Below are 22409 nucleotides of genomic sequence, written 5' to 3'. Positions count from 1 at the left end.
CTGCCAGGCGCCACAGCCCAGTGATGGGCAGGAGTGAAAGCAAAGTGGGCTGAACCAAAGGCAAAAGGAGGGGGGCAAACAAGAGCCGTATTTTGGGATGTGCCATCGATCAGTCAGCCTGAAGAGAGAAGTTTCACCCTTTCTGGAAGGCTAAAAAGAAGGACAAAACCCAGGAAAATCCAGGACAACGGGGAGCGTGGCTATCTGTAAGTATCCAGAGCTGAGTTTCTGTAACCCTTCTGTAAATGGGCACCAACTGAACAGGACAAACACCTTTTCACAAGACAAGTATAGAGTGCATTAAATAAATATAAATTTTATTAAAAACACCCACATTTCAGCGTTATCAGGAATGATATAATAAAACAGATTTTCAAATAACCTGCATACATTACATTACAATACTTACAGTATTTATAACCATTCTCAGATTTTTTTTAATGGACAAAAACAAAAAAGAACATTTGAAGAATGAGGGAAAGTAAAAATTTAAAAAACTGAAACAATAGAACATAAGCTTAGAAAATGCACATTTTTTAAAATGTTCATAATCTTAGTGTCAAATTGTTAAAGTTTCCTACACAAAAGTTAACCACTAGCTTTAAAAGTGTACGCTACTGTGCGTCAATCAAGATGAAGAAGGGAAAAATCATTCAAGTAAAGTTGACACCACTCAGAAGCATCTTCAAGTATGGCTACAGTCAACCTGATAATCCTATACAAGCAATTTAATGTCTGCTCCCTGCACCTATTCATTCTGAGGCAGGGTTCTGTACATCAAAATCACAACTTTTATTTACAAAATATATTTCTCTCCCCCACCTCCCCAACTGAGCTTTCCTCTGTTTGCAAGCAATTTGGCAAATGACAAGGGGAGCCAAACAAAGACACCTAGTTCCATTTTGGATCCGGTTCCACTTGGTGAGTGCTATTTTTCTAATTGAAGCTGGAGCATTATGCAGGAAAAATGATACCTAACCCAGAATCGTCCTTCCACTCATGTAGGCTCATGCACAAGCAGAAGCATTAGAACTGTTCTACATATTATAGCTCTGTGTGTGAATTCCCTTAAACTAATGTGTGCAAAAGGACAAGAGCAGCTCTTTGGCTGCTGCTCATGGTTCTTTGGCAATCCAGCCTAGTATGTACTTTAATCAACATTTTGAGAAAAGTTCCCCAAGTTCCCTGATCCAGCAACTCTAATGTTCATGTGGAGCTCCATGCATGGAGAAGAAGTTGGAATCTATGCAAGATCAGGGAATGTCAGGGAGCCCTTGTGGAACTTTCTACAGTATTGATGAAATAACAGAGCAGCCACCATTTGTGCTGGTCTGAGTTCACACCAGAGATTCCCCTTGCCAACCCCCAGCTTTGGGTGACTGCCCAGCTAATTTTACTATTACATTTTAAAGACAAAACTTTAGGTGCTTCCATATGCAGGACTCGCAGAGCAATGAAGAAAGCACAATGTAGCCACTTCATCTTCTTCCCTTAATGGGTTTTCTGCAGTAAGGAAAACGTGGAAGAACTGGTGGGAAAATGTCGGACAGTTACGAGTGGAAGACGTCATTGTCTGGATGTCATAACAGCCTGCTAATGATGGCGCACTGTAAGCCTCAATGCATCTGAATTCATGGCATCTATATTGAACTGCTGTTTTGCATATATTTGATCTTAGCCTCTTCTACAGAATAAGGTGGTCACAGAAAATCAGAAGGCCTCCTTTGACTGAAATGAGTTATTGGACTGAAACATAGCTGATAAAAAGTCCAAATTGTGGCATTAGTCCTGCAAAGGTTAGTCTTATGAAACTGGATGAATCTTGTTAATGTTAGAGGGGCAATCAATATGACACAGATCAGCATTCCATGGTCAGGCAGGCCTTTGCCTTACACAGCTTGACACATCTGAGCATTGGGATTGCATTTATTAAAAGGAAATCCTTCTATGAGCTCTAATGGTTCAGGCCAAGGCCTGCCTTGTCCAGCACCTGATTCCCATGGTGGCCAAACAGACACTTCCAGGAAGCCCTAAAGCAAGAGGTGAGAATGATATAGTCCTGTCTCCCAGCTGCATTGAAAGATGTGGCACCTCTCACCTGGACGTGGGATACAGTCATCATAATTAGTGGCCATTTATAACTTTATACTGCATCAAGACTGTATGCTGGTAGCTACAGGGCATTTTTCTGTCCAAGCAAGCCTAGGACCGCACTCTGTTTTGCCTGATTACCTAACTCTGCTGCCCACTGGTTTCATTTACTTTCAGTCTCATCATAAGGCATGTTCTAAGAGAACTTGAAGAGGAACACCAAACACAGTCCTCTACTCAACAAGTCAGTTGCCAAATCCTTACCTTTACTTTTTCCCTTTTGCCAGCTCAGTGCATTCTACTTTCCATTTTATGTGAAACATTAAAAAAAAATCCCCAAGAGTTTAAAATGTTAACACACTTTCATTAACATAAAAAGTAGCAAATGAATTTACAAAAAAAGAGCATTTTAGTTACCATCGGTACAATTACAAGTAAAATTAGAAGAGGGATTAAAAAACACACAGATTAAATCCTTGAAAACAATAAAATAGAATTTAACACCCCCCCAAAAAAAGATAATATATTTAACAGCACACAACATAGCTTTACGCACACATTCATTTGCTCGCTCGCTCGCTCACTCACTCTCTTTCTCTCTCTCTCATACACTTGGGATGATATGTTGGCTTGCTAAGGAGATCATGAGCTGATATATCCCTGAAGTTTTAGAACAAAAAAAATTAAGGTCAAAGTTCAAGTTATACTTGCTATAATATCAAGTAGTGAGAAAAATTATATATTTTTTCCAAAGACTAGGGGGTAGAGAGTTAAGGGAAGATGGTATAAGAACATTATAAACTTCCACTCTCAGTTTAACAACCTATTGCCAACTAGTGTTGAGGTATATGGCAACAGGATCATCATTAAACATTTTAATGTATTTTAACTCACATTATATTTTTATAGCAGGCTGAGTAGCACCATGATGTGAATTCAGCTCCAAACCCATATAGATATAGATATATAGATATAATATATATATTTATATATTTGTACAGTATTAAAATACTAAAGCACTGCATTAAAAATTTGTTTACAAGTTAAGTTACTATACATCTTTTTGCTTATGTTTTTATACAAATTACCAATTTAAAACCCACCACAGCAAGCCAGCTGCCCTGTTCTGAATTTTTTCACCAATAAAATCCTACAGATTAACCCTGTACCTCTTGCCTGGATTCCATTCAAACCACAGCAAAGAGGGGCAACCTACTCCGAGCAGTGACATATTCTGTAACATAAATAATCCATCAAACATCAAAGCAGTTCACCTGGTTATTTGGAGAACTTTTCCAACCTTCAAAAGGTAGCAGAAGACTAAAACTATCCAATTGTCAAGTCTAATCCATGCTGTTATTACCTGTGGCTAATAGATATATTAAAATTACACAATTTGAGGAATATGCTTACCGTTATAATTATTTAAAAAAGGTTCATAATACAGTCGTGTGAGATGAGCACCAGAGAATGGGGTTTGTATACTAAGGATATTCCTTGTATCCAGTGAGCCCATGTCTGAATTAGAGCAGAAATCTGACGGGGTGTTTTTCTCTTCTGCTGGTAGATGTATGGGCAAGAGGCTGACAGCAAGAGAGAAGGAAAATGCAGGCAGGGGCAGGGATGAGCACCCAGACTTAGTGCTCCTCTGCACTGACTCCCCCACCATACTTGGAATAAAACTGCCTGGATAAGCTAAATAAGTAGCGAGAAGCTTCCTATCCTCTTTTTGCAAGGAAAGCACGTGGAAGCCCAGCCTGGGTCAGCACCATAGACAGGAGAGGTTTCAACCTTTTCCCCACCTGTTTCTTGAAATTTGTCCCCCCCGCCCCCCAATCTAAAAGAAACAGAAAGAAATCTCCATTGGCACAAAGAGGGAAGGAGAGACTTTGAGAACAAATTGAAGGGGGGCGGGCAGTCAAGCTCCCATGCCCATGTATAGTGGTCCTAATACGAGGAGGGCCCTTTATGCTTAAGAACAAGAAAGGAAAGGGTTAACTCCAAGCCACACAATTACCATATTGTGTCATTTGAGGATTATGTCTTGCTCCTAAGAACAAAAGCTTTGCCTTTTTAGAAAAGATCTCTTTGAACAGTAAGATCAAAATAAACTTTACAATGTTTTAGTGCCCTAGCACTTGTTGAGCTGCCAACACTTAAATAAAGTGCTTTTCAAGCACCATTTGAAAAATATATTTCTATTGTTTATTGTTCTGAATCACATCTTGAATGGGTGGGTAAACTTCAGTGAGATCCAACAAAGCTTATATGAACATATAGGAGCTGGGGTGGTGGTGGGGAGAATGAGCACCATGCGCTGAGCAAACGTTTGGACTTGCCAATCGACCCAAGCCTTGCATGTGGGCTTTGCCAGTATTTTTTGCATCAGCCAGCCTTCCCCAGACTGGTGCCCCGCAGGGGGGTTGAACAATTCCAAGCCAGCATGGCCAACGACCCTTTCACTCAGCATCCCTTCTCATTAGTAGCCAAGCTCCCTCATGGTCAAACAGACATTTTTGGCCTGTAAGCTCGATGAGCCTTTGGTTCCCCTGGGGTTCTTTCGCCCACATAACACGGCACTAGTTGGGCCATGGTATAGGACAGCGATGATAAATAGGTTACGTGTGTTTCTGTGGTTAGCGCATTGGATTGGGACTTGAGAGTCCTGCATGAATGGAAAAACCTGACCTGAATTAAGCCAGCTGTTGAGCCTTGCCTCACTACTTTTAATTAATTAATTAGTTTTATTTATATCCTGCCTTGTTTCATTTTGAAGAATTGAGTAGGGACTAGATCTCCTGAGTCCCAGTCCAATGCTCTTAACCACTATTATCACACTGGCTCTCAAATGTAGATTACATGAAATGTTTGGACAACAGATTAACAAATGAACTCTTAAAAAGAAAAATACTCAGTTGTGGCCCATATGGGGAATGAATCCACAAACTTGATGGTATCAGCACGACACTCTTAAGCAGCTGAACTAACCGACCTTCTGTTTGCAGGGGGGAACAACCTGCACATCACCAGAACAAGTCATGGAGGAGATTATGACTGCTTACCGGTAACACTATGAGCTGCAGTACAAAACTGCTGTAGAACAGTTCTTGATTTTTTTACAGCAGTGGATCAGCTGGTGAAAGAAGGAGAGCACATTTACTTTCTAAACTGGTTTGCCTGTCCAGCCAAGGGAACTGGGTGTAAAAAAAAAAAAAGTTCCACTATGGCACCCCATGATGGTGACCAGTGTGATTCAAATGCTGAGAAAACGCTATGTTCGTATAAAAGCTAAAGCTGCCATCAGAGAAGCTACCTGGATCAAATAAAAGAAATGTACTGCTGTGCATTTATCTTGCTATAAACTGATATATAGAGCAGAAAGAGCAGTTTGCAATAGTTTCGCACTGCATGACTTTCCAGAAACCAACCTGCAACTCACATGCTTCCCACTTTTCCTCCACTGTGGTCACAGGAAGGAAGCATCCACATACACTTTCAGATGAATCAGTTTGTCATTATAGTCACTAAACATTACAATCAAACTCGAGAAAGTCTAGTTAGCTTAAACTGTAGTTTGTTAACAGGCCAGGTTAATAAACCTTGGTTTGAACAGCATTTGTTTGCAAACCATTGTTTAAGCTATACAGAGTTTTTCAGTTTCAATGTAATGATAAAGTCAAGTTAGCTTAAAACAGGAAGCTTTTTTTTTCAACTTCTTCCTCATGGTAGAGAAGGAAAGAGAAAGTGAGGCTCACAGTTCATTAATGTAACGCTCACCTAGGGCTTGCTATTGCATCTGAAACAGGCTATTCTCTAGATGAGATTTCCATTGCTGGAAAGGTAAACTGGCTGTAATTGGAAGCTTTTCAGAGAGCTCCATCTTCACATGCAACCTTCCTATTGCGTCCATAAAGCTTTGTTGGATCTTGGTCCTTGCTCCTCCCATATTTTAAAAATAGGACTTTTAAATAGGATCAGGCTAACTGGATACAAATACAAAATTAAAAGGCCCTTTTACAGTTCAAGGAGAACAGAGTATACTGTTAACATATTCATGGTTCAATAAAAGTCATAAAACTGTTCAAATGTTGCATTAGACACCATTCTTGTATATAGCACCATGTTTTAGACTATCCAAACAAATTCAGTGTTTTGCTTTGTATTCTTTGTTATATATATAGCTATCCTGATTAATAAAAATCAAGTCAATATTAAGATTATAGCAAAAAAACAACAACAACAACAACAACAACACCCTAAACTAACCCCTGCATATTAGCAAGCTGTAGTTCCAATAGTTCAGTACATCATAGATTCAGCACCTGCTGGTTTTTTAAAATTTCAGCTACTGAAATATTACAGTATTTTTACTTTAAAACAAACGAACAAAAACCTTTCTCAATTTGTTTTTCATTAAAATGGTCACAGATGGAAAAATTTAAAAAGTATGAATATGGATTCTGTCTTCCAATGGTCAAATCAGTACTTCACGGTTAACTGGCGACTGTCACAAATTTAATTTTGCATAGGGTGCTTTGGTTTTCATTCTTAACACATGGCCTGTGACCACTTGCCAAATAAATGTGGTGGTATGAGGAGGACTTCCCATGGACAAATTAAAAAAAATATACTGTCTCTTGACCATTCCCTGTTTACAACCTAAAGAGAATTATTACCTTGCTGACATTTTTTCCAAAAAGAAAAACACAACAAAAGAAACAGATGAGGTAATGAACATAGATTTGACTTCTATATATATCTGTTGTAAGGCCCTGTAACCCGTGTAAAGGCATATGGAGATGTGGTGACTGTGGAGTTTGTGGTGGGTGACACTGTCCTTTGTGCAAGTGACCTGATGAAGCGCACGTAGGTTGGTTCCAAGTTTTCATTCATTTCGACAGGCTCCCGTTTCACTTTCTTCCCATGCACTTTCTGAGGCACATAATCTGGACCATAGCGCTCACATTCCTCCTCCTTTTCTCTTGCCTTCTCAGCCATCTTTGCCTCCCACAAAGCTAGGCCGTGCTTTGGCTCATTCATACTTTTGTGCTGGTAAAAGACAAGTGATATTCTTGTGGGGTGGTTCCGGTTAGGGTTTTTCAGTGGGGTTGTTGCATGGAGCTCACGTTTCGCACACTCTATGAGAATTGACCCATGTGATGGGGCCACTGCCACACCTCCGATATCTGGATCCAGAAAGCTCTGCTCATTGTCTGACCAGACCTCATCAGGATCCTCTGCATTGTGTACCTCAGTTTTATTTATGCCTTCTTGGGAAGCAGTCCTATTGTGGTTAAGAGCTGGAAGCACACTGGACAACTCATTAGCGACTTGAGTATCCTTGTTCTGAAGGTGGAGTGAATGAGCAGGACCATTGAACATACTTGCAGCGGAGTGGTAGTCATGAGTTAGGTGTGGAGGGGGATAGAGATGATCTCCATTTTTACTCATGTAGTCCACGCCTGGATTATTTAAATTAGATTTCAGTCGAGAGGCAATGTCCATAAAGGAGTCATCGGCCTCATGCGTGGAGTAAGCAGGAAAAGAACCTGCATGCTGAACATTTGGTTTAATGGTGCAGCTGTTGAAAGCATCTACCTGGATGTTTTGGTTTCCATAATTCAAGTTCCTGGGCCCAAAGTTCTGGTGGCTTCCAAACCTATGTTGATATAATGTATGAATTGGAGGTAGACTTAGTTTAGACAGAGTATCTTGACTCTGATACCTAAACAAGTCCATATGTTGAGACTGAGAGGAATAGGAACTATAGTAAGAACAGTTGTCCATAGGCAAATTTCCATTGCATTGATAATAGGGATACTGATTATTTTGACCCAAGTGTACAGAATAAGGATTCATGAGACTGGAAGAATTCAGATAAGCTCCTGTAGGTTGAGAAGACGTTGCGTAGCTATTCACAGAACTAGATCCCCCATAAGGACCTGAAGGATGTGAAGTGTTTGGATAAGGGTTAGCTGGATTAGGTAGGCCCATGTAAAGGTTGGTGTGACCTGAAGAAGAGTATGAGTTGATGTGATTTGACTGAGGCTTCGTAGGGAGGCCATGGTGTGGATGCTGATAGAGCTGCGGTTGCTGTGGCACGGCTGTTCCTGAAAGACGTAACAGATCTGTGGACAAAGACAGAAAGGGCAGGGGATGGGAAGAAGTGGCTTTTGACAAGAGAAAGAATCCATAGCACATGCACAGAATTCATTTTCTAGTTTCTGTTGCCTCAGGGAGAGGTCCTGCCCACCCCTGGTGCCATGGAAGTGTCTGTGCAGATTCGCTGTGCAGAAAGCTGTAGGAGAAATAGAGCAGTGGAAGCTTCAATACTGTTATGGAAGGACTGTTTCCATGCATGGAGAGGCTGTGTGTGTGTGTGTGTGTGTGTGTGTGTGTGTGTGTGTGTGTGTGTGTTTTAAACAGGAACTCAAAAAGCCCATTCACATGAACACCTAAAGGCCAAACTGGACACGCTGTTAAATGCATTGCTGTATTTTTGAGAATGATATTACTTGCACTATATACAGTGGAATTAGTCCACCACCAGGCAGCTGAGCATAACTGAGACCACAGTGTTGGTGAGGGGAGTTTAAACCTCCTCCCCTTCCTTGCAATGGTCCCAACAAACATATCCTCCTTCCAGAACAATGAGTTTTCCTACTGAAGGTGGCCCATTAAATAATGCATTCCCCATACTGTTTGGGGACTGCTCGGAATCTTAGGGCTTTTTCTTTCTGTCTAAGCATGCACAGGATTGCACCCTAAGTAACCTTATTTTCTGTTTTCCATTTCAGATTGTAAACTTTGAAATCCATGATAAAAGAACATGCAGCGGAACCCCATTAGCATGGAGGTTTCAGTTACTTCAACTTGCGTCTCAGCTGAACAATTCAATAAGCCCCGAAGAAAGATGTTGCCAGTCAGAGTAGACCAAACTGGGCTATCCATTAGACATGAGACAACTGCTTCTTATGTTTCTAAGCTTTAAACAACTGTGGGTTGAGCTTCACTGCTTGAATCTAATCCTGTTTCTGCCTTAGTAAAGGCCAGCACTACAGACTAAAAATATTCTGAATCTGAACTAGGGAAGCCTAAGGAAAGTGGAATGCTTTTTCTGAATCTGACCTCATCTACTTCACATTTCTCATCCTCCAAAGGATAACTAAAACAAATGGCGCATGTAACAGAACTGTGTACAAAGATGTACCTACCTGCCATCCCAACCTGCTGCCCTCCAGGTGTGCTGCAATGCAATCCCCATCATACTGTCTGGGAATGATGTGAGCTGCAGTCCAAGACATCTGGAGGATACTAGGGCGGGGAAGGCTGGCAGGTACTCATCCAGAACCATACCTGCTAGCTGTTTTGCATGGCCTGATGCCTCCGAGCTGGTCTGTTTTTGACGTGTTGTGGTTGATTTTTCTCTGTCATGTTTGGTAGACCCATTCTCCATGGATGCCAGTTTCTCTGTTGCTGCTTTCTTGGCTTCCATCTTTTTTTGCCGGCAGGTCTTTACAGGTTCAGCCAACATCCTTACTTTTCGTCGAAAACAACTAAGGACTTGGATGCTGCCATTCCGTTTTTTCTCCTCCTGCCCTTCTGTGCTACCAAACTCATCTACATTGGAAATTTTGTACAAAGGGAGTACGTGCAGTTGTTCATCTTCTGGGGTCTGGCCAATTTCACGATTGTCTTCTCTGGTTAGTGTGCACACCTGTGAAAAAATGGAATGATCTCAGCACAGCAGAACTCATTAATGATGTTTGCCAGGGTTGGCTTCAGAGGTAAGCATGGGTACGTGCCTGCCAAAGGCCCATACCCTAGGTATGAATATGTAATAAACAAATGTATTAAAAATACTGGGGTTGATCATCCTTCTAACCATTGTAACCAGCTTATTTTCTGGCCTCTCACTCCTGCCCAGACAGAGATGGTGGGGAGAAGGTTAATGTCTCTGACTTATTATATTTATAGTCTGCCTTTTCTCCTCTCAAGGAACTCAAGGTGGCTTACATGATTCTCCTCTTTCTCTCTCAATCTTATCTCCCCAACAGCAGCCCTGTGAGGTAGGCTTGGTTGAGAGTCTGTGTCTGGCCCAAAGTCACCCACTGAGCATCGTGGCTGAGTGAGGACCAGAATCCAGATCACCTGAATCCCAGTCCTGCATTCTGAACCACTACACCGCACCTGCTCTTTTCACCTTGCTCCCTGGCTCTCTGCTGGATAGACAAGCAAGAAGCAGAAATTATGAGATGGAAAAAGAGGAGCAAGAGGAGCTGGTGCCAACGGCAGTGAGAAAGTAGACTTTTTGATGGAGGGGCCAATTGAGGGTGCCTTCAAACACCTGCAGTTGGCACTGACCTGCAACTACTGTTGCAAACTCTTAAAAACACCCAATGCACCTGTAGGTTGAATAGCAGCCTCTTTATTTCTGGACAACTACATTATAATGCATATGGCTTTTTGATCCCAAATTTTAAAATACCTTCTCCTTTCCTCTGTTCTTTGTCTCCCATTCTATATAGTAGCTCTGTGGAATGACGTGACGTGACTAGATATTACAATGTGATTGTAGAACTTACTTGCCCAGTTTTGTGCCCTCCAGATGTGCTGGATTGCAACTTCCATCATTTCCAGCCAGCCATGGTAGTTGTAGCTCAACACATCTGGAGGGAACCAAGCTGGGGAAAGCCCTTCCCTAAGCCAGGATTCCTGTAAATGAAGAACAGAAGTTCGAACATGTCCATCAGCCAGAGAATGATCAGCAGCTGGCCTCCTCCTCTGTTGGAAACAGCGGCTCAGAGATGAATCCAAAGGAAGCCTTGCTTGGCAGTCCTGACAAGCAGTGCTTCCCAGCTGCTGCTGCAGCTCTGTTTCCTTCCCATTTTGGCCATGGCTACTTTGGCTTAACAAACTTTGGCTTAACTCTTCATCTCGCTACAGCTTGTGCATAACATGGAATAAGGGAGGGCAATCTGTTCCAATCTGTCCCTTTCTCACAGAAAGCATCATCCAGCAGGATAATAGTGATTCTACCCTGTAGCATACCTCCAAGGATCTAAGCAACACATACATAAAATATTAGACCTAACATTTATTTGTTTACATGTATTTCTAGGCTGCCTGTAATTGCCGAGGCCTTCCTAGGTGGCTATAATATTTCAATAAAAATTCTCAGAGTGGTATTACACAATCAACCATTAAAAGGCTCTAACTTCACGCTAAAGTTTCCACTACAGCTTCATCCGCACTCTTAACTGTCTTGCATGATGCAGATGGTGTCACTAGTTTGTGGAACTTGCTGTGGGCCTCCCAGCTGTCTTTCTCCTGGGCCTGCAGCAGCCAGAGGGGAATCGTGCCTCTGCTTAGATGTGATGTTGAGCACCAGACTTAGGGAACTCAAGGAATTAGTGCCTGAAGAGGACAGAAACTTCCATTCAGCTGGGCAGGGGTACATGGAGTTCTGTGACCAATAAAACGAAAGGGTGTGAGAATGCTGTTGCATTCATGTCCTGCTTGTGTGCTTCCCATGGCACGATGTGAACAGGATAGTGGACTAGATGGACCCCTGGTCTGATCCAGCACAGCTCTTCTGTTTTTATGAATTCACATACAGGCAGTGCTTGGGTTATGAATGAGCTCTGTTCCTGAGAAAATGGAAATTTATCTTTAAGTGAAGTTTGTATTTGGCTATCCCCATTCATGGGGGTTTGGGGCACAGAACACCATGAAAGTGAAAAAAAAACCCATGAATATCCATACCTCCACCCCAACTCACCAGTGCCTTCTCTTTGGGGCAGGGAAACGCCAGATTGCCCTCTCCAGATGGGTGGGGCAGGAAGGCATGCTTTGAAGGCCTTCACTCTGTCCCCTTCTGCTTCCTCATTCTTCATCATAATGACATTTTGCATTGTTGTTGTTGTTTAAATAGGCTTTATGGCAGTTCATTTGTAAGTACAGGTTGTTTGTAAGTCAGCCATTCATAACTCAGGAACTGCCTGTATACATATATACCTTTTCCTGTGCTATGCACTTGGATTTTCAAGAAAAATATGGGTTTATTTATTTAACAGGATTTAGAAGTTTCACCCAGGTGAGAAGAGACATTAGACTGTTGCTATTCTGAATGAGGGAAGGACACATAGCTGGGAAGAGCACCCTCATTCTTGAATGCATGGACATCCTATCCAAATCCCTTTGCTTTTCTAACCAGTAAAAGAATGTCATGATCTCCATACAGAGCTAGAAAAGGTACACATGGAGCAATGAAGTTGCTTAGGATTCAAATAAAGACATTTGATGTTGCACTTCCAACTTAGTTCCTGCAATTCATGGCCTGATATATAGCTTTTGATACTCTCTAATCTTATATCAATTCATTGTACAATATAAACAACAAGGGCATGGGCAAGAATTTTAAGAAACAGACTTCAGAATCTCCATCTTGCTTTCGTTGCAATCCAGAAGGTCTGCATTCCTCTTCCCATATGCATTTCACTGTTTTCACAGCCATCATGTGCCAGCTTAATAGAAATACATATTATTATGAACAAGAATGCACTTAATAGAGGAAATTAGTTCTCTATGCACTAATTGCTGCACGCACCACTGACTTACCAGTGTACTACCATTCTGCATATTATGCAAGTCCCTGTGAGCGTGAGCACAGAAATCCAGACAGGCAGTGACCCCTGAGAAAGGGCGACCTTCCTTCAAACCCAATCGACACTCTGGTGCTCTGTGTTCATATTCAATCTAGAAACAAAAAATGCGCATTACCAAAATACACTTTACAGTTTAAATTTCTATGCCATTGGAACAGCAAATCATAGGACTGCTGTTTTAACTTTTAAAAAATCTAGGTGGAGGGATCTTTGCTACCATGTTGATTGCAGGGGTCAAGCTGTGAAGTTGCAACTTTCTAAGCCTATATCTGCCAAGAAAGAAGCAGGACAGGTCTTAGAAGAAAGCAGGATTTAATCATTCAGCTGCTTGCTCTTCATTCCTCTCTCCCTTTCCCCTTCAAGGGAAAGGTCTTCTCTCCAGTCAGCAGCTGATCAGAGGTAAACACCATTTCCTGGCTGGAGATGTGATGAGAATCAGTGAAGAAACTAGCAGGCTGGATAGAAAGCCCAGTGAACAATACCTGGCCTATGAAGTGGAGATTCCCTACCTCTTCAACATATGTTCTCTGGTTATAGACAATGTATGCATGTTGTATAGCATGCACCTGATATACTATGAGAAACATCATTCTCTTGAGTGTGGGTTCATATGTAGCCAAAGCAGCAGCATCCACACAAGAAGAAAGTAATACCAAGCTTGGGGGAAGCCCAAGGTTTGAGACATGCAAAAGAGTCTTTAGGAAATGATCATGAGCAGGGATCCCACAAAGCAATAAAAAACACCCCAAACAAAACCCAAAACACCCACCACCAACACCTGGTCATGCTTGGAGGCCATGGAATGCTTGGATAGCCATGGAGAGAGGAAGATAAGGAAAACCAGGGTGGAGAAGATATAAGTGGGAATAACCTAGAATAAGACTTTGCTGTCTGGAACTTTGAATGCAAATAGTTCCAGTTCTGAGCTATTCGGAGACAAGATCTGATTTTCTTTTCCTTACCAACTTCCACTTGTAGAGCTGGAAAGACAAGGATTTCCCGCCCGCCCGTCCCCCAACTTATACTAAGTTTTAAAGACTTAGCAGGTGTGCAAATGGCTCTTTCAGACAGAGGGCACCTAGCACTGCCTACCAGAAGGCACCGTGAAGCAACTTCATTTAGCCCAATAGGGCCATATTCTGTACTTGTCAAAGGATTTATCAATTTCATCTTCTACTTCCAGTAGAAGGGTTGGTGGAACTTCTTTGACAAGTAGAGAATATGGCTCTGCCAAGCTAAACAAGGTAGTGCACGGCAAAGATGAAACTGACAAGGATATTTAGATGCACCTCTCTGGGCTACATAGCAGACAGGTTGAATTGCTAGAATGTGAACTTGTGCAAGATTCCCTGTGCGTATATGTATAAAATTACACCAGCATTTGTGCAAATTCCAAATCTTCCCCTGCTCACCCTGCAAATCACTTAGATCAGAATTTTAGAAAGATGGGATCCACATATTGGTTTGACGTGCCCCACAGTGAGCAGATGGCAATGGGGGGCAGGGGACCAGAATGAAATCCACAGAGTTACTCTGGAAACATCTATCATCTTTTCACACCCCAAATGGAATAGGTGCACTCTCCTATGAAGGAGGCAAGGCAATGACACAATAAAAGGTTCATTGGCAAACATCCAGGGGCAAGCCGGTGTCTCCTTAAGGCCAGCTAAGATTCATTGCACCCTGGCTATTTCAGGGTGAGAAGAATATCTTGTTACTTTAAGGTATGAAGCATATAGTTCTTGAATGCACTCAAGTATTTTTTTTCTTTTAATTTCAGTTCTAATTGTAAGTGGTCTTACATGTTGTCAAAATAAAAAGCAGGTTCTTTAGTGCTGTTACCAAACTCTTCTTCAACCTACCTGGTTGTTATAGGCATCAGGAGCCAGCTTCTTGTAAGTGGGGGCCATCAGAGTTGATAGAGTTTGCAGATTGGCTTCTAGCTTTTCTTCCTAGTGTGAAATAGAGCAATTTCAAACATTAACACTTAGATTCATTTGTTTTGTAGTGACCGCAAATAAAAAGTTTGCCACTTCTTATCATTTTGTCATTGCTCAACATATCATTTGAACATAAAAAGCAGAATCTTGTAAGGAAGTGTTGGAATAGCTGGATATGTTGGGCCTGGGGAAGAAAGGACCTGTCCTCAGGTATCTGAAGGGCTGTCATGGAGCAGAGTTGTTCTCTTTTGCTCCAGAAACCAGCACTAGAAGCAATGGGTGGAAATGACTAGGAAGCAGATTTCAACTAAACACTAGGAGAAACTTCCTCATGGTTAAATTATTCAGCAATGGGAACACTTTACCTTGGGAAATGGTGGCCTTTCCAATGGATGTACTTAAGCAGGGGCTGGGTGGCCAGCCATTAGAGATATCACAGATGTTTGTAGATTGGCTGAGAGAATGCCAATCTCCCCAGTCCCTGACATCATCACAAGACAATCTCCTGGTGGTTGCACACAAACTTATAGCCTGAATGGAATTCACAAGGATAAGAGCCTTCAGTATAGCAGGTCCATTTCTAGGAAATTCTCTTATTCCTTAACGTCAGGCAAGCTCTACCACCATGCTGTTTTTGGCACTCACTAAAGAAGTCTCTGGTTTTGGAAGCCTTGCTTCATGTCCAGCCATTGCTTTAATGTTATTCTATTTTAATGCATTTTAAAAATTCTTTTGTCTCATGGATCTTGTTCTTGTACATTTCTCTGAAATGTATGTAGCTGAAGAAATACATGCACTGAGCAGGGAATTGGAGACTCTTCAATGTCCTTTCCAACTCTAAAATCCTGTGACTCTTTTTATCTAAGTTCATATTGTTAGAGTAGTATGCATTAAGACACAAATGTTGACATAAATTACTGGCCAATAGTGTTATCTGGTGCGATAGGTTTTCTGGGAAGTCCTTTCATGCCAGTTAATTCAATTGGCTTTGTGAGAGAGGTCTCTCACACTAGCAAAATGTAATTTACGTTAGTGCTTGTGCCCTTACTCGGAATTCAAGCAGTCAGACAGAAGACCAGGGTCAAAATGTTTTGAGATGAATTTAAAACAATTTAAAAAGTTCTAGGGTTGAAACCAGATGCCATGCCAAGCTCCTGGCAAAACTAGAACCATCATCTGACTGTGCTAGTAATGCTTTTCTTACTAATCTCTTTACCACAGCTGGTATAGAAATGTGCCAGGGAGTGAAACAGAGGCAATTTTATTATGCTCCTACCTCTTTTGGATCATCTCCTAATAGTTTGAATTTCCTTGGGATCTTGCTTCTGGCAAATTTGCATCCATTGTAGTACATACTCCATGAGCAGCCAAAGGAAAAAGAGGCACCACAGCTTTCCGGGTCCAGGCCCTGGCATGCACACGTTCGTCTAAGGAAGAAGAGAGTTGTGTTTCTAACAACACAGAAAGCTCAACAGGAACACTGGTGAAGTGCCTATGCCCGGAAGATCGCATGTCATGATCATTTTGCAGATCAGCTCAACAACACTAAGTCAAATAAAGTTCACTCTGTTTTATTCAACTTGATAAGGGAAGCATAATGTTGTCTAGAAACCCAAGGGGCTGACGTGAGGATTACTGATAATCACGAAAAGAAGACAGCTTTCCCTTCCTCAGTCCACTCTCACAGGGCACTTAATGGGCAAGTTAGCTAGGAAGGAAAACAATCCTGAGAGTTTTTCTATGATGCAAGACTCTGCCATTGATTATTGAACCCATGGAGAGGTTGCAGTGATGTGGCGGCACATACAGCTGCCTTTTTGAATATACTGTATACAACCCTTGATTGGGAGGAGTTTTGTCACTTGACAATGGTGAAGATGGGTTATACAAGGGTTAAACAACAGTCACATAACCCATGGGCTTTTCCTCAGGTACGCACAGCATGGCAACCCCTAGATACAGGCTGCACGTGCAGTCTGGTAACTGTGAGCACTGTGGCTCATCAAAACCAATCTTTGTGCTGATTGATTGATTGATGGAGCAATGCTACACACTCTTAGACAGAAAGCAGTCCTATGATCCTAGAATTCTCTAACTTGCATGGGGAAATGTAGGATTTGTTCTCTCTAAACACCCATAGGATTGTGTCCTAAGAAACTCTGTTGCCATTACGGATGTGCAGTCATTTATCTGAAAGAAAGAACATGTCAAAGAGCCTGGGCACAGTCAATTCTAATAATTATAAATCCAGATGATCTTAATTAACTAATTCAGAACTATATGCTATTTATTTTATTTATTAAAAATGTGGGTGTTTTTCAGATTCTCCCTCTGTTTTATTTGTGGGGAAAGGCTGCATGAGAGAAAATGGTTGAGAATCCCACCCTCTGTCAAAGACCACGAAGCAACAGGTGTCTTGTTTATATGTGTGTGTGTATATGTCAACCTCCAGCTGTTTTCTTGCATTAATTCTTTTTATTTCCTCCCTACCCTGATCTCCATTGATGTGAATAGGGAGAAATTGAGGTTTATGTAGGAAAATGGCCGGAGAGGAAAAAATACTTTCTTTGCCAAGGATTCTACTTTCCTAACCATTTTTTCTGCAGGCATCCTTTCTCCTGGTTCACTGTTTTATTTTTAAGCAATAAGATATTTTTACATCTAAAACATGAGAACGGAAAACATTTTTTCTCCAGTGTGCATCTCTAGTCCTCTGACATGGTAGCAAATTAGAGCTTATGTATGTCCTTCAAATAAAAGTCTTTCATTTAGCAAAGCAGTTAAGTCACTTGCTGCTGCTAAACCCTGATTTGTTACAAGCAGCAATTTTCTATATGGTTCAATTTTTAAACTATTTTCTTTATAAGTTTCTGACAACCTGTGAAACACAATTGATTAACCCCAAGAGGATCTGTCTGTCTGTCCACCCTTCCCAGTCATTTCCACTTAGACATGTATGGACTGGATCCACAGATCCCATGAGTGCTTGTGAAATGCTTCTGCTGAGAGGAGACCAAAGATCTCAGCAGGTTTCCCCTCCTCTCGCAGCTGCCTGCACTTTGTGTGCAAGCAAATCTGATCCAGAAGGTAGGATGCAGCAGAAAATGTGGCAAGGGGGTGCCACTGAAAAAGATCTTAGCTTAGAAGGGGCACCAAGATTAACTTCCGTTTGTTCCTTCGTTTGAGGTATGCTTTTTTTTTAACTACTTATGCCTAAATTACTGTGAAGAATGTATAATAACCCTTCTTAGCACACTAAAATTGGGCAATGAACCAGGACACTGAAGATAGCTGATACTTCTAAATACATGTTGAGGCTGATTCAGATATGACATTTCATATATAAGTAAAAAGTAATGAAAGAGAAGGGAAGGGAATATTCCAAATCACATGTCTTCATCGTCAGACCGTGAAACATCCTTGAATTAGGCACAGCGGTGAAGTTTGCTACTGAGCTGCTGTTATGGCTCTACGTTGAGCAGAGCTTGCTGCAGGAAAAATCTGTGCAGCGTGGATATGAAAAGAATAATGGTAGACACAAAACTGGATTCCTTCCACACAAGGTTCATACATACGGTCTTTGCAGGTCAAGAACACGGGCCGTTGCGGCTGCAGAAGTGTATTAGGTATGCAGCATAATGAGAGGTGTGGTAGCCATGACTAGGATGTGGAGAAACGGCAAGCATGTAAACAGACTGACTTCTCGTAGCCAGTGTGGCGTAGTGGTTCAAGGAGGGCTGGCATCAAAGCGAAGCAGGCTCAGGCACTGGCAAAGGGCCCCAGCCACACCAGGAGCCTACTGCAAGAGCGACCTGAGCTTGCTCCTCTGCATCTCTGCAACCTACTCGCTCACCTGCCTCTCACTCTGGCCTGCCTGTCAAGCAAGTAAGTAGCACTGGTGTGGAAAAAGAGGAACAGCAGCAACTGCAGAGGGTGACAAAGGGAGAGGCCCTCCCCGGACGGAGGAGGCCCATTAGGGGATTTGTCAAAGGCTCTCAAAACCCTGGAGGTGGTGGAAGTGTTGGCTCCAGTCTCTGCTGATCCATAAAGCTGCCAGTCACTGACTCACAGCCTAACCTAATGAGAAAGATTGGGAGAAAATGGACATCAGGAGTACCATGTAAGCCACCTTGGGTCTCTTGTAAGAGAGAAAAAAGTGGGATATAAATATAATAATAAAGAACAAACAGACTTAAATGAAGCAATCGTTGTGGTAGCGTAACAATCCAAGGAGAACATAAGGTTCATAACTTTAGTGGAAAATATTTTCCCTTATATTTAGGTCTTCAAGATATTGCTAGATCACATTTTCAGGGAAATAAGTACATACTTAACTTACTCTTCGTTTAGAGCACACCGACGGTTTGTGAGTGTGCCATACTTCCTTAAAGTTTCAGAGAGTTCGGAGTACAGCTTGTCCGCTAGGCTCTGAGGAATGCCTTCCCACACCAGGATGAGTACAACAATCACTGCTGTTTCACAGCTGTGGCCGGCACGCTCTCTCACCAGGCAAAGGAGTTTCTCTTCTGTGCTACTTCTACGAATCACCTGCAGATCCAAGAAAACACCCCCAAAGTGTAGTTTTGGCATTATACATTAAAACATAGAATTTCAGTACTTTTTCGAAAATTGCAGCTATTTTTATAACATGAGATAGAGCACATTTTGCATGCAAAAAGTCTTTGGTTCAATATCTAGCATTTCCACCTGAAGAGCCTTGCATGCAGCCAAGTTGCAAAAGACCCCTGCCTGGGATTTTGGAGAGCTGCTATTAGTCAGAATAGAAAATACTGGGCTAGACAGAGCAGTGGTTAGACTCAGTTTAAGGTAATGTCATTCTTCTACTAAATATGTAATGTTATGTACATTTAGACAGAAAGAAAGCCCACAATTCCCAGCATGCTCCAGGAAGCATTGCTGGCCAGAGCATGCTGGGAGTTGTAGGTCTTCTTTCTGTTTAAACATGAATGGGAATGTGCCCCATGTTACATATTAATAGTTAAAAATAATAAAGCAATTGGATCAAATTGTCATGAATTACTATGCTAAGTGCAGCTTCTGCCACTTGGTTATTTCCTGCATGTTATAAATTTTAATTATTTTTATTTCATCTGTAATCTGCTTTGAGCTTATGGGGAAATCAGCACAAATAAATAATTGAATTTCTGACTAAATAAATATGCAACATTTACTGAGTTTGGAAGAATGAGATACATTTCAAAGCACGGCAGTTTTTCTCCTTATACTTTTTGTTCAGTTCAGACTAATACATAGAAACAGTGCGAGTCAGAAGGGGCTTCCCGAGGGGCCAGCTCCAGCTGGCTCAGCTCATGACATGCTTCCATGTGCATGTCCAGCCTATCCTTCACCAATACCTTTGGTTGGTTACTTTTCAGGAAATTCAGCATGCATTTCCTGTAAAATATGGCCAGAGTAGACATCCATTAACTCTGAAATCTGCTTTGTGCTTCAGTACTTTTATTTATAAATTCATTTGTAGATTTATCATACTTCCATTAAAATCTATGCTAGGACAACTGACTAAAACTCTGAAGAATTTTATGCACAGTGTATTCAGATTCACTTGCTTCATTACAGGAATCACATACTGATTTTATCTGCTAAGGTGAAAACAATCATTTATGTGGTCAAGTGGACACGACTCTTACCCATTTAGCAATAGGACATCCTTGAGCACTCTTGCCTTCTTTCCCTGTGTAGACAATCTTCTCTATCCTTATGGCTTTGCCTTTCTGTCCATACCTTAAAACACACAAACATGTACATTCAACAAATGAGGTGAATTACTGAAATCAGTATAGACATATTCAGAGACAGGATATTTATGCTCATTACTCATAAACCATTCGTCTTATTCACTGGTAGCCAGAGCATCTGTAGCAACATTTTAGAAAATTTGCACCAAAGTATACAAGATACAAAGAATATGTTTCCCAGTTTCTCCATGCAGGGAGAAGAAAATAACCTTGCAAATACAATCCTACATTACCTATGTTATTATCTATAGCAATCCTATACAACAGTTATATATACTTAGCTAGGAGGTCCAAATCCTATGCAAACCTCATAAGAAAGTGATAAATGCTGAGAAGTGTCTTACATGAAAAGAGTTTATTAGTACCCATAGTTTTAGTAAAGCAGATCTCAGAAAGAGTGACCTTAACATCAAACTAATTTACATAAAAATACTTTATCATTTGAATCTGGCACCCTCCAGAACTCAAAGCAGATCAGGTGCATAGCTTGGTCCAGTGTTGTCACTGAAGACCCTGGCCACTCTGAGTACCTTGTACCCGATTTGGTTCATTATGCAGTTTTACAACTGCTCTTGGCCACTGTGCTCCATGCCTTCGTACTTTCCTGATAGAAGTACTGTAATAACTAGCCTTGGAGATAATCCAGAAGCTTCAACTAGTTCTGAACGCGACTGCTGGAATGCTGATAGATACAGTCAGGCAGGATCCTATTATACTGATATGAAGGGAGCTATTCTAACAACATAAGGAGAGCCGTGCAGGATCGGCCCAAAGTCCATCTAGTCTAGCATTCCATTCACACAGTAGCCAACCAGCTGCCCACAGGACAAAAATACAAGTGCATCCTCCTGCCCACGTTCTGCAGCAATTCATATAAATAGCCATATTGTCTCTGAAACAGAGATGGCACATCACCACCTGGACTAGTAGCCACTGATGGCCTTGTCCTCCATGCATTCGTCCAATCCCCTTTTACAGCATCAAACTGGTGTCCATCACTACACCTTGTAGAAGGGAATTCCAAAGTATGGGTGAAGGACTGTCCAAAGGTGTTCCATAAATGGGATGTCCTTTACCTGTTCAGACTCTCCCATCAATCAGTTTCATGGAATGGTCCAGAATTCCAGTATCATGAAAGAAGAAGCAAAAGGATCTCCTTATCCCCTTTCTCTGCAACAAATAGGCAGCCATACTAGGGTTACCTATTGGCTTCTAGGCTGAATTCAGGATGCTGGTGCTTAATTTTAAAGCCTTAAATGCCATAGCAAACAAGTACCTGCAAGAAAACCTCTCATTATAGTGGCCTGCTGCCATTTAAAATCCTTTACTTGTTATGTGACAGCTAGGGAAAAAGCCATCTCTATTCTGACATCCCATTTATGGAACACCTTTGCTACAGACAGGTGACTGGTGATAACCTGCAATCATCTCGGTGCCAGCTCAAAACATTTCCACTTGCCTAGGCATTTTAAAAGCATCAGTTGGTGATCCTGCATTTTGATTATTTTAATGCTATTTTATGACTAAATTTTATTGATTTTGTTGTATGACATATATATTATTCAGCACACTTATATCTTTTGATGAAGGGTGGTTTATAAATATTCTAATAAACAGAAAAGTTTGCATTGCAAGAAATACAAGAACAAGAGAAATAAGCAAACAAGGTGTGGAATTCAGCTAATTTTTAAAAATATGTAATGAGATCTGATCTGCACATAGCCTTTGTTTGGCTGCCACTTGGAAAATGCTAACACCACAGCACCAAAGAAAAGCTCCCATGTGCATACCAGATGAATGTTTTGTAAAAAGAAGAAAAATATATACCGTGTGGAAGAGCTAGCCAACAAATTTCCAAGCCAAACTCAGTCACTTATTTGCATGAGAAAATGCATTTTAATGTATTAAGAAGAACTGTAAACCCTTAATTGCAT

The 22409-nt window shown here is 41.4% G+C and overlaps 1 protein-coding gene across 1 annotated transcript in view; it reads right to left on the bottom strand.

The window, feature by feature from the left end:
• Nucleotides 1–296: 296 nt before the first annotated feature.
• The window catches only part of TET2 (tet methylcytosine dioxygenase 2), an 87886-nt gene continuing 65773 nt past the window's right edge, over nt 297–22409 (bottom strand). Inside the window, exons 4-10 of the mRNA XM_044429623.1 lie at nt 20368–20461; nt 19038–19246; nt 15975–16125; nt 14621–14710; nt 12712–12849; nt 9448–9808; nt 297–8219 (exon numbers count right to left, since the gene is read on the bottom strand). Of these exons, the coding sequence (XP_044285558.1) occupies nt 6841–8219; nt 9448–9808; nt 12712–12849; nt 14621–14710; nt 15975–16125; nt 19038–19246; nt 20368–20461 (2422 nt within the window). The 3' untranslated portion in view covers nt 297–6840. The remainder of the gene's footprint in view (nt 8220–9447; nt 9809–12711; nt 12850–14620; nt 14711–15974; nt 16126–19037; nt 19247–20367; nt 20462–22409) is intronic.

This window comes from Varanus komodoensis, unplaced genomic scaffold (assembly GCF_004798865.1).
Source record: "Varanus komodoensis strain SLA01 unplaced genomic scaffold, ASM479886v1 scaffold2, whole genome shotgun sequence".
Taxonomy (NCBI): domain Eukaryota; kingdom Metazoa; phylum Chordata; class Lepidosauria; order Squamata; family Varanidae; genus Varanus; species Varanus komodoensis.
The sequence above is the reverse complement of the archived record's forward strand: the minus strand, read 5'-3'. Positions and strand labels throughout refer to the sequence as shown.